Here is a 13,112-nt window from a genome sequence, read left to right as displayed (position 1 = left end):
ATTTCACATCGCTGGGCTATCGCTGGGCCCATTTCACATCGCTGGGCTATCGCTGGGCCCATTTCACATCGCTGGGCTATCGCTGGGCCCATTTCACATCGCTTGGCTATCGCTGAGCCTATTTCACATCGTTGGGCTATCGCTGGGCCCATTTCACATCGCTGGGCTATCGCTGGGCCCATTTCACATCGCTTGGCTATCGCAGAGCCAAAAGTCGCGATCCAAAAAATGGGCCATGTTCCAGCAATCATGAAGGCTGACACATCACTAAGGCTGGAACATCACCAATTTTTTGGGGAAATAGCCCCTAGTATATTGGAGCAGACCCACCTAAAGACTGCACCTTCCACAATTGCCTACACTGGCTTCTGGTCCACCAATGCCTTGATTTTAAAATTCTCAGCAAATTCTCCTCAACTCTCTTCATGGCCTCACCCTTCCCTATCTCTGTAATCTCCTCCAGCCCTGCATCCCTCCAATAACTCTGTGTTCCTCCAATTCTGGCCTCTTGTGCAATTGTTCTAGCCAACTACCTTTACCTCACCATTGGCGGACGTGCTTTGAGCCGCCTAGGTCCTAAGTCCTGCAATTCCCTCGCGAAACCTCTCCTCCTCTCCAACTCTCTCCTCTCCTTTAAAATGCTCTTTAAAAACTTAATTCTTTGACCAAGCTTTTGGTCACCTGTCCCAATGTGTCATGCTTTGTCAATTATTGTGAAGTGCCTTGTGATGTTTTACTAAGTTAAAGGCTCCAAATTAATGCAAATTGTTGTTGTTGCCAAACTGCCCAGTAGAGAAACACTGGCCTTCTTCATGCAGTTGGAAGTGAGTGTTGGGGGAATTAGAGGTTTGAGATTCCATGGGCCAAATGGGTCTTCGTTATCTTCTGATAACTAAGCAGTCATTTTCAGAGAAAGTAGGATGGGAGATCTCCCTGACCGGACAGGAAGTGAAAATAAAAATTCCTGGAAATCTCTAGTTTTTGACGAATCAGAGCCAAAATCCAGGGACCAGTCAGAAATCAGTTGCGTTTCTGTAAGGTTGTTTTCTGCGTGTGGTAAAGACAGGGATTTGAGGGGAGGGGCGGGGAGGTGGCTGGCTGATGGGGCCCAGATTTCTGACCCAATTGCAAAAGAGAGAAGCCAAAGACCTATTTCCAGTATAAAGACTGCATCTTGTGCCGTGACCAACAGAATGAAGTCCTTTTTCATTCTCAGTGCCCTGCTGGCAGTCGCAAGTCCTTATGTCTATGAGAAATGCGAGCTCGCCCGTGTCATACGTGACAGTGGATTGGACGGATATCGTGGCTACAGTCTGGCAAACTGTGAGTTTCATCTTCTCTGCACTAGTAGATTGTAGCTGAATGTCCTCACCTCACCAGACTCTAACCTTGCTGGCCTTTTGTACTGATTCCTTTCCATTATATTCAGTGTGAAATGCACCATTTGTAGATTCTCTCGGTGGTTTTATTTGTTAAGCTTATGAGCTGAGACACACTGACCAGGTGGCCCTAGTTTCCGACCAATATCCCCAGCATAACTAAGACCGCCTGTTTCCACCTCCGTAACATCGCCCGTCTCCAGCCGTACCTCAGCTCATCCGCTGCTGAAGCCCTCATCCATGCATTTGTTACCTCTGGACTTGATTATTCCAACACTCTCCTGGCTGGCCTCCCACATTCTACCCTACGTAAACTAGAGATGATCCAAAACTCAACTGCCCGTGTCCTAACTCGCACCAAGTCCTGCTCACCCATCACCCCCTGTGCTCGCTGACCTCCCGGTTAAGCAACACCTCGATTTCAAAATTATCATCCTTGTTTTCAAATCCCCCCATGGCCTCGCCCCCTCCCTATCTGTAATCTCCTCCAGCCCCATAACTTCGGAGATGACTGCGCTCCTCTAATTCTGCCCTCTTGAGCATCCTTGATTATAATCGCTCAACCATTGGTGGCCATGCCTTCTGTTACTTAGGCCCCAAGCTCTGGAACTCCCTCCCTAAACCTCTCCATCTCTCTCCCTCTCTTTCCTCTTTCAAGGCGCTCCTTAAAACCTACCTCTTTGACCAAGCTTTTGGTCACCTGCCCTAATCTCCTTATGCGGCTCAGTGTCAATTAAAAGAAAAATCTCAAACACTCCTGTGAAGCGCCTTGGGAAGTTTCACTAAGTTAAAGGCGCTATATAAATACAAGTTGTTGTTGTCGTAGGTTTGTACTGGGGAATTCCAATTGTTTCCCAAGCTTGGTCACTGTGAGCTGGACACCTCCAGTTCTGGGCGTGTGACATGGTTTGCAGGAACTCCCACAAAATGCAAGTTCCATGCAACTTTGGGTTTCCTTTACAGTGGAAAGGATTTTTTTCAACCCAGCCCTGCCCCATCATTTAAATTTCTCAGGTTAAAAAAAGAGCAATTGTAATTATAAATGGAACCAACCGAGACTGACTAGGGGCATGTGCTGGGCAGGGTGGTGGGCATTGGGAAGGGGCTGGGGGAGGAGAGGACATCAGAGGAAATGTCTAACACACGGATGCAATTTTGCCTTTGTTTTAGGGATGTGTTTGGTTCAACATGAAAGCAGTTACAACACAAGGGTGGTTGGACGCAACAGGAGAGATGGGAGGACCGTGTCATCGGACTATGGGCTCTTCCAGATCAGCAGCATCAGGTGGTGTGACGATGGACGGACTGAGAACTTAAAGAACTCAAAGAATTCAAAGAATGTGTGTGGGAAGAGCTGTGATGGTAAGTGATTCAACACATTGTTAAAACTCTCTCCGTGATCGCCTCGACTGTTTTCGATTGTATGAGGTGGAGTGGGATGGGGAGGGGGGGGGGCGGTGCTGATTTCCCCAGAGTATTTCTTCCCCTTATTGGTCCTGTTTATTTTTCTCTGTGTTTTTGCCTCTCTGAGGAGTTTAAATGGGGGTGGGGGAGGTGGTGGAAGGAGGGAGGGCAAATTTAATTATGATACTCTGGCCATCTTGACAGGCTTGATGGTCTAGCTGATCTTTGCCTGTCCGTTAATTCGTAATTTCGACTCAGTTTCCATTCTTTCCTAGTCCTTGTATTAGTTGTTCTCAGGCCATAACACCTCTTAGAAAGGATATATTGGGGCAGAATTTCCGACGTCCCCAGCCGGTACGAGGTTTCTACGGACCCGGGAAGGCATCGGAAAAGCCGGTTTTCTGCGCGCAATGCGCATGCCCTGTCAACCGGACTTTCCGATCTGTGGAGCTTGACAGATCGTAGCCAGATCGGGAGCGAGGTCATCTGTGCGGGCTATTTACCCATAGCTTGCCCAGCAAATGTCCTCAAAAATCTTGCAGCTGAAAAAGCAGGCGCATAGCCTACTTTTACAGGCACAAGTGTTTTAAAACACACAAAACAATTGTAAAATAAAATTATAAATACATAGTTTATTGTTAAAAACATTCCCCACTATGGTAAGTTTATTTTTAACCATAATTAAAAAAACTTTTTTAAAAATTGGGAAAATATTTTATTTTTATAAGACATAATAATTTTAATTTCAATTACTTTTAAATATGTGTGGTCTGTTTTTTATTTTTTATTATTTTGTGTGTTTGGTTTTGTTCCCATTAATAGCACTGAAAAATTGTAGTTACGCGAGTCTCAGTGCTATTAATGGGAACCTGATTGGCCTAGCAGTCTCACGTAACTGCATCTTCTGCGTTGGGACCCTCTGTGTCATGTATCCTACATGGTTACTGTTTGTACTATTACAAGGTGTGCCACCAGAGGGCACCGCAGTGGGAGACTTGTAGGTTACCTGTACAGGTGTGCCAGGCCTAGTATAAAAGGCAGGCCACCAGGTGTGATCCTCACTCTGGAGTTATCAATAAAGGACTAAGGTCTCGACAGTTCAAGTACAACACGTTGCCTCATGGAGTCATTATTAGAGCACCTAAAGACACAACACTCTGCACGGGAGCACACATTGCAGTACGGGAGGAGAAGGCCTCCCCATTGGAAATCAGGGTGCCGCCGAGACCACCAGGTACTTTCGTAAAAAATATCCAGCGAGGAGGCAATTGCCCGTGGGATGACCCCCAGAGGAATTTCTGGGCCATTGTCTTCGGAGGGATTGCAGCCTAGGTTTACCAGAATGATACCCGGACTCTAAGGTTAAATTACGAGATTATACAAATTAATGTTGTATTCCCTTGAATTTAGAAGGTAGAAGGGTGATCTGCTTGAAGTTTTCAAGATATGAAGGGAAACAGATAGGGTAGATAGAGAGAAACGATTTCTGCTGGTTGGGGAGTCTAGGACCAGGGAGCAGTCTAAAAATTAGGAAACATTTCTACACACAGAGGGCTGGATGTTTGGGTTGCTTGTGCCTGAGTTAGCGCCCTGAAGAGGCGGTAAATGGTTTTTCGTGTAATGGCGGGCGTACAGATTTTACCGCCCAACTGGCATTTATGGCGGCATAAAAACTTAGTGCCTCGCCCTCTCGTTTCACTGAGATCATGATGTCAATCTTCGTGCAATGCTCTGCTACTGCCCCGGATGCAAAATTCGGTCCAAACACCTCATTTAACACCCGCCCCAGGAAACGTCTGAAAAACCAGGCGTTCCCAGGGTGCAGCAGGCCGTATTGGCGGCGTATTTAAATGGAGGGGTGAAGCCCCTATATCGCAGGTCACATTGACTGCAACGGTTGTGCACAGCATGCTATGTGAAGCTCCGACATACAAACAGCACTTTTATTTGCCATTACAGCCCTTACAATTTCAGTGAGAGAATTTAATGGGGGCAATACTAGTTCAACAGCACATCATGCTGCATGCTACAGCCAGGCGACGTGAAGCTAGAAGAAGGGCTTTTAGCCATGTCGGCCCACAGCTGAGGAGAGGCCGAAGACGTCTAGGGAGGAGGCTTGACCCCCTATGGGTTTTACAGGCATCAACGCTTATACCTCCAGCTTCCTGAGGATCAGTGTGTGACAAGGCTGCGCCCTCGAAAGGAAGTGCTAACAGAGATATGCCATTTTCTACAGACAGACTGATGGCATGGACTGCTCTGGAGGCGGCCTTCAATACTCCCCTTAATAGGTATCCAAATTCATTGTGGTGTGCTACATGTTGCACAACTTGGCCACCGTGAGGGGCCAGGCATTGCCAGTGGGGATTGCAGGCCCACCTCAGGAGGAGGAGGATGACGCAGAGGAGCCTGGCAAAGCCCCCATTGGATAGCCACCCCATCCACGGGGGAGGCAGCGAGGAGATGCAGCCAGCTCGTAATGGAGAAAACTGAGGGATGGAGCTAATACTGGACACACTATGTGCCCCCATAAAGACACATCTCCGGTGAACGTTGAAATGATGCACAAGACACCAATGGCAAAGGATGAATCATAAATTTTACTGCAACAAAGTAACAAAAACCCACCAAAAAAAAACCAAACAATATACAACGTTATGTTGCAGGGCATTGAGCAACAATAAAGTTCCTTAAATCAACAAAACTTTTTTTAACGCCACGATTTTCAGCTGGGGTCCTTGTGTAATGCTTGATTTTGCACCCCTGATCATGGAAAGAGATTTTTTGCCGAATTTTGCAGACGAGGGCGCAAACTTTTTTCAGGCGGTATCAGGACTGCCCCACCGCCATTACCGCTCCGCAATCTCAAAAGCCGAAAATCCAGCCCTCTTAGAGACTTTCAGAACTCTCTTCCGCAAACGACAATTGATGCTAGATCAATTGTTAATTTTACATCGGAGATTGTTAACCAAAGGTATTAATGGATATGGGCCAAAGGATATGGAGTTAGGTCGCAGGTCAGCCATGATCTCATTGAATAATGGAGCAGGCTCGAGGGGCTGAACAGACCTTTGTGCGTGTTGATGCAGGTGAGGCCTTTCGTAGATTCCTCCAGCTCCTGCGTCATGTAGACCGAGATCAGGTCCAACTTGGTGAACATCTTCCCTCCTGCCAGGGTCACAAGTAGATCATCTGCCTTGGGTACTGCTCCTGTAGCGAAAAACGGTTAATCGCTACTTTATAGTCCCCACAAATTCTGACCGTGCCGTCACCTTTAATTACCGGGACAATCAAACTGGTCCACTTGTTGAATTCCACCGGCGTGATGATGCCTTCTCGCTGCAGCCTGTCCAGCTCAATTTCCACTTTCTCACGCATCATATACGGTACCGCCCGTGCCTTGTGGTGGATGGGTCTGCACTTTCGTCCCCGATTTGCGGCCCTTCTTGCCCTGGTTGATCGTCTCAGTGTGAAAGCTGGTGTTGTTGAATCATTTGTTGGGCCCTCGCTGGGCTGCTGTGCAGCTGGCCTTGCTGGGCTGCCTGGTGTGTTGGGCCCTGCAGGGCTGCTGTGGATGATGGGTTCTGCTTCGTGGTCAACCGTGGTGTCGGTTGCCACTGGTGTGTATGTTGAGGGATCAAAAAAGGTAGGGCCCAAGGTGGGTTGCTCAGGATAGTCCATGAATCTGAGTTTGATTTGGTCCAAGTGTTTCCGGTGAATGAGTCCATTTGAAAGTTTGACCTGAAACACCCTGCTCCCCTCTTTGGCCACGACAGTGCCGGGAAGCCACTTGGGACCTTGTCCATAATTTAATACAAATACAGGATCATTGATTTCAATCTCGCGTGACACATATGCTCTATCATAATTTGCACTTTGTTGAAACCGCCTGCTCGCTACCTGTTCATGTAGATCAGGATGAACTAATGAGAGCCTTGTCTTAAGTGCTCTTTTCATGAGCAGTTCAGCAGGTGGGATCCCAGTAAGTGAGTGGGGTCTCGTGCGGTAACTGAGCAGGACTCGGGATAGGCGAGTCTGCAGTGAGCCTTCAGTTACCCTCTTCAAGCCGTGCTTGATGGTTTGCACTACTCTCTGCCTGACCATTGATGCTGGTTTAAACGGGATATAAGTGGCTTATGGTCAGTTTCCAATTTGGATTTTAGCCCAAACAGGTATTGCTGCATTTTCTTTACCTCATAGACACATGCTAACTCTTCTTTTTCAATCATGCTGCAGACTCTCTCAGCCTTAGACAGATGCCTGGATGCATATGCAACCAGTTGCAGTTTGCCAAAATCATTAGCTTGTTGCAATACACAACCGACGCCATATGACGACGCATCACATGCTAGTACCAAACGCTTACATGGATCATACAACACAAGCAATTTGTTTGAGCATAACAATTTTTTCACTTTTACAAAGGCTTTTTCTTGGCTTTTGCCCCAAACCCATTCATCCCCCTTTCATAGTAAGACATGTAGTGGTTCTAGCAGTGTGCTGAGACCCGGTAAGAAGTTACCAAAGTAGTTCAAGAGTCCCAGAAACGACCGCAGCTCCATCACGTTCTGTGGCCTCGGTGCGTTCTCGATGGCCTCCATCTTCGCGTTGGTGGGCCTAATGCCGTCCGCCGCAATCCTCCTTCCCAAGAACTCCACTTCAGGTGCCTGGAAAATGCACTTCGGGTGTTTTAACCTGAGCCCCACGTGGTTGAATCAACTAAGAACCTTCTCCAGGTTCTGTAGGTGTTCGACTGTGTTCCGACCTGTGACTAAAATGTCATCCTGGAAGACCACGGTGTGCGGGACCGACTTCAGTAAGCTTTCCATGTTTCTCTGGAATATCGCCGCCACTGATCGGATTCCAAACGAGCATCTGTTATAAACAAAAAGACCTTTGTGCGTGTTGATGCAGGTGAGGGCATTCGGTGATTCCTCCAGTTCCTGCGTCATGTAGGCTGAAGTCAGATCTAGCTTCGTGAACGTCTTTCTTCCCGCCAGCATTGCAAAGAGGTCGTCGGCCTTTGGTAGTGGGTAGTTACTTTGTAATCGCCACAGATTCTGACGGTGCCGTCTCCCTTGAGGACTGGGACAATAGGACTGGCCCACTCGCTGAACTCGATCGGTGAAATGATGCCCTTTCTTTGTAGCCGGTCTAGCTCGATCTCTAGCTTTTCTCTCATCATGTACGATACTGCTCTCGCCTTGTGATGGATGGGTCGCACCACCGGTATTAGGAGGATCTACACTTTTGCTCCTTGGAATTTCCTGATGCCTGGTTCAAACAGCGAAGGAAATTTGTTTAAGACCTGGGCACACGAAGTGTCGTCAGCGGGCGATAGCGTCCGATGTCGTCCCAGTTCCAGCGTATCTTTCCCAGCCAGCTCCTTCCGGTAGCACTGCCAATTACAGGAATCAGTTATTTTGTGTTCGTTCTTAGTTTCGTGCAAACTGGAGTTAAGACTGGCCATGAGGCCTTGTTGCATCACAACCTTTCGAAAGTCTTTTTGTCCATGATGGACTGACTTGCGCCCGTGTCCAGCTCCATTGACATCGGGAGTCCATTTAGTTCAACATTCAATATTATTGGGGAACAATTCGTGGTGAATGTGTGCACCCCATGTACCTCTGCCTCTTCGATCCGAGGCTCTGGTTCATCGTGATCCTCCATGGATTTGTCCTCCTCTGCAACATGGTGATTTGCAGGTTTAACAGGCTTTGCAGCTTGCCTGCACATTCGTTGGAGGTGTCCCATTGTTCCACAGCCTTTGCAAATGTACTCTTTGAATCGGCATGAATGGAAATGATGATCACCCCCGCAGTGCCAACAAGGTGTTAATGGCCTTGCATTCATCAAGCCTGCTGGTGTCTGTTATGTGCTACCTTGTCCTGGAAGAGGAAGAGTGATGATGCTGAGTGAGTGTAGCAGCAAGTGTATTTGTATGTATTAGTGTATGTGTGTGTGTGTGTGTGATCCGTCACATGGTTGAAAACTGTGCAATGTGTCTTTTTATTCTGCATTCTGGGGGTGTGAGCATATGCATGGCAAGGCCAGCATTTATTGTCCATCCCTAATTACTCTCAGAAAGGTGGTGGTGAGCCGCCTTCTTGAATTGCTGCAGTCCTTGTTGTGAAGACACTCCCACAGTGCTGTTAGAAAATGTAGAAACATAGAAAATAGATGCAGTAGTAGGCCATTTGGCCCCTCGAGCCTGCACCACCATTCAATAAGATCATGGCTGATCATTCACCTCAGTACCCCTTTCCTGCTTTCTCTCCATACCCCTTGATCCCTTTAGCCATAAGGGCCATATCTAACTCCCTCTTGAATATATCTAACGAACTGGCCTCAACAACTCTCTGCGGTAGGGAATTCCACAGGTTCATAACTCTGAGTGAAGAAGTTTCTCCTCATCTCGGTCTTAAATGGCTTACCCCTTATCCTCAGACTGTGACCCCTGGTTCTGGACTTCCTCAACATCGAGAACATTCTTCCTGCATCTATCCTGTCCAGTCCCGTCAGAATTTTATATGTTTCTATGAGATCCCCTCTCATTCTTCTAAACTCCAGTGAATAAAGGCCCAGTTGACCCAGCCTCTCCTCATAAGTCAGTCCTGTCATCCCGGGAATCAGTCTGGTGAACCTTCGCTGCACTCCCTCAATAGCAAGAACATCCTTACTCAGATTGGGAGACCAAAGCTGAACATAATATTCCAGGTGAGGCCTCACCAAGGCCCTGTAGAACTGCAGTAAGGCCTCTCTGCTCCGAGACTCAAATCCCCTAGCTATGAAGGGCAACATGCCATTTGCCTTCTTCACCACCTGCTGCACCTGCATGCCAACTTTCAATGACTGATGGACCATGACACCCAGGTCTCGTTGCACCTCCCCTTTTCCTAATCTGCCGCCATTCAGATAATATTCTGCCTTCGTGTTTTTGCCACCAAAGTGGATAACCTCACATTTATCCACATTATACTGCATCTGCCATGTATTTGCCCACTCACCTAACCTGTCCAAGTCACCCTGCAGCCTCTTAGCATCTTCCTCACAGCTCACACCGCCACCCAGCTTAGTGTCATCTGCAAACTTGGAGATATTACACTCAATTACTTCATCTGAATCATTGATGTATATTGTAAATAGCTGGGGTCCCAGCACTGAGCCCTGCAGCACCCCACTAGTCACTGCCTGCCATTCTGAAAAGGACCCGTTTATCCCGACTCTCTGCTTCCTATCTGCCAACCAGTTGTCTATCCACGTCAGTATATTACCCCCAATACCATGTGCTTTAATTTTGCACACCAACCTCTTGTGTGGGACCTTGTCAAAAGCTTTCTGAAAGTCCAAATACACCACATCCACTGGTTCTGTCTTGTCCACTCTACTAGTTACATCCTCAAAAAATTCCAGAAGATTTGTCAAGCATGATTTCCCTTTCATAAATCCATGCTGACTTGGACCGATCCTGTCACTGCTTAGGGAGGGAGTTCCTGGATTTTGACCCAGAGACGATGAAGGAACGGCCGATATATTTGCAAGTCAGGATGGTGTGTGACTTAGAGGGGAACTTGGAGGTGATGGTGTTCCCATACACCTGCTGCCCTTGTCCTTCTAGGTGGAGATGTCGCGTGTTTGGGAGGTGCTGCCGAAGAAGCCTTGGCGAGTTGCTGCAGTGCATCTTGTCGATGGTGCACACTGCAGCCACGGTGCGCCGGTGGTGGAGGGAGTGAATGTTTAAGGTGGTGGATGGGATGCAGATCAAGCGGGCTGCTTTGTCCTGGATGATGTCGAGCTGCTTGAGTGTTGTTGGAGCTGCGCTTATCCAGGCAAGTGGAGAGTATTCCATCACACTTCTGACTTGTGCCTTGTAGATGGTGGAACGGCTTTGGGCAGACAGGTGGTGAGACACTCGCCACAGAATACCCAGCCTCTGACCTGCTCTTGTAGCCACAGTATTTATGTGGATGGTCCAGTTACGTTTTTTGTCAATGGTGACCCCCAGGATGTTGATAGTGGGGGATGGTAATCCCGTTAAATGTCATGGGAAGGTGGCTAGACTCTGTATTGTTGGAGATAATCACTGACAGGCACTTGTGTGGCCCCGCATGTTACTTGCCACTTCTCAACCCAAGCCTGACATGAATTAATTGCTCACTGTAAGAAGTAGAGCTATCAAGAACCGGGATAAGAACTGAAAGCAAGCATGGCAAGCCATGGGGTCACAGTTAGACCTTAAGGCATTGAACAGTGAATGATCCAATCTAGCTCGGCTTCTCTCCAACAATATTTGGTGGATGTTCAATGGAGAAAGGTGGCTAATTGTTCTAGTGCATTGCAGCTGAGCTCTTATAGACAGTTTTTAGAGAAGGCTGCAGTGTGTGCAGAACCAATATACATGGCTCCATTACTTTATGCTATTCGAACATAAACTTAGAGGGAAAAATGTAAGCTAGGTTTAACATACTTGCTAATCCTTCTTTGGATTTTCACCACCCTTTTCGAATGCAGAATTCTATCTGCAAGTTTGTTATTGATAAATTCTACAAAGAAAAATACGATGCGATATTAAAATCAATCAGTTAAGTGTTCATGTATAAACTGTATGCTGGCTGAGATAGTAAGACCCAGGTGGTGATTCACTGGGTACACAAAGCACATCTCTTTGAAGGGGTAGGGTTTAATTATTGACTGTCCCCATTCACTTCCAGAGGGGCTTTGCTGTCTGGGGGCGAGAGGCTTTGCATGTCTATACTGGAGGCATTTCTCAGGCAGTTGCTCACACATGAGGTTACTTCTTGCAGAATTAGAAAGGCCTGGGATTATAGGTTCAGGTTATGCACAGAACACATCTCTTTGAAGGGGGTAGGGTTAAATGATCTACTCTCGGGTTCCCAACCCAGCACCATAGGTGTCAGCAATGGCTCAGTGGTAGCAGTGTGACGGGACAAGTGAATACGCTGACAAGGTGTCACAAGGTCCTCCAGTGCCCCATGGAGCAAGCGGCTACGTGAGGGGAGGAAGTGATAGGCTACAGGAAAGAATAGTGGTAGTTATGTGACACTAAAGGATTCGATAGTCCCTGAATGAGGGCCCCATTGATCTAGTGTTGATGATAAGGCACATTAACAACAACAACAACTTGTGTTTATATCATGGGGGCGATTTTTGCTGAATACTTTAGGTGCTAATGAAATGGCCAAGTTGGGGTCTTAAGTTGAAACAGCAGATTAACCCACGTTTAGCGCAAGATGCCACCTTGGTGAATGAGTTGAAGCCAGCGCTAGGAACGGCCCCCCGGAGGCTTGTTAAACATCTGATTGCCGCTTAAAATGCCTGCTAGTGCTCATTAAACAGGCTGCACACATTTTGCTGGCTAGTGCTTCAACTAATGCTCTCTCCTAACAGCGACCAGCTGTTTGGGAGCAAACACGGCATTGAAGCACTGACCACACTTGATCAACTCCGCTGGGCAGGCCACATCGTTCGCATGCCAGACATGAGACTCCCAACACAAGTGCTCTATGCGGAGCTCCTTCACAGCAAACGAACCAAAGGTGGGCAGAGGAAATGTTACAAGGGCACCCTCAAAGCCTCCCTGAAAAAGTTCAACATCCCCACTGACACCTGGGAGTCCCTGGCCAAAGGTCGTCCTAAGTGGAAGAAGAGCATCCGGGAGGGCGCTGAGCACCTCGAGTCTCGTCGCCGAGAGCATGCAGAAATCAAGTGCAGGCAGCGGAAGGAGCGTGCGACAAACCTGTTCCACCCACCCTTTCCTTCAACCACTGTCTGTCCCACCTATGACAGGGACTGTGGTTCTCGTATTGGACTCATTTTAAGAGTGGAAGCAAGTCTTCCTCGATTCCGAGGGACTGCTTATGATGATGTTGATGATGATGATAATTTCTAGCACAACTTAAAGGGATACTTACCACTTAAAGGGATACTCACCATTTCATGGACAATGCTGCTGGAGCTGTAAAGAGAACCTCTGAAACACATCAGAAGACTTTTTGGGACAATTTGTCAAGACTTCACCGACACTGGAGTAACGTTTATTCCAGAAATTCTCTGAGGACTTTACCTTATTGGACACATTGTAGGAGTCACCAGGAGGAAGGGAGTGCTTGGTCATGGGCATCATGCTAGGGGGCCCCCTTGGTCTGGACGAGGAATGGGAGGAGGACATGAGGCCGGGCAGAGCTGCAGGAGAGAGGGACAGGAGGGCAAAGTAGGGTCCTTGCCCCTGCGGGCACAGGACACTCCTCCTCCTCTGGGCCTCCTCCACCAGGACCTCCAGTGCTGTGTCCAAGACCCTGTGTGCCCTCT

At 47.8% G+C, this 13,112-nt stretch overlaps 1 protein-coding gene across 1 annotated transcript in view; it reads left to right on the top strand.

Annotated features, from left to right (window-relative positions):
* The first annotated feature begins 1,193 nt into the window (after window positions 1-1,193).
* The window catches only part of LOC139275506 (lysozyme C-1-like), a 37,500-nt gene continuing 25,581 nt past the window's right edge, over window positions 1,194-13,112 (top strand). The window contains exons 1-2 of the mRNA XM_070892676.1: window positions 1,194-1,323; window positions 2,550-2,741. Of these exons, the coding sequence (XP_070748777.1) occupies window positions 1,194-1,323; window positions 2,550-2,741 (322 nt within the window). The remainder of the gene's footprint in view (window positions 1,324-2,549; window positions 2,742-13,112) is intronic.

Source organism: Pristiophorus japonicus, chromosome 11 (genome assembly GCF_044704955.1).
Source record: "Pristiophorus japonicus isolate sPriJap1 chromosome 11, sPriJap1.hap1, whole genome shotgun sequence".
Taxonomy (NCBI): domain Eukaryota; kingdom Metazoa; phylum Chordata; class Chondrichthyes; family Pristiophoridae; genus Pristiophorus; species Pristiophorus japonicus.
The sequence above is the reverse complement of the archived record's forward strand: the minus strand, read 5'-3'. Positions and strand labels throughout refer to the sequence as shown.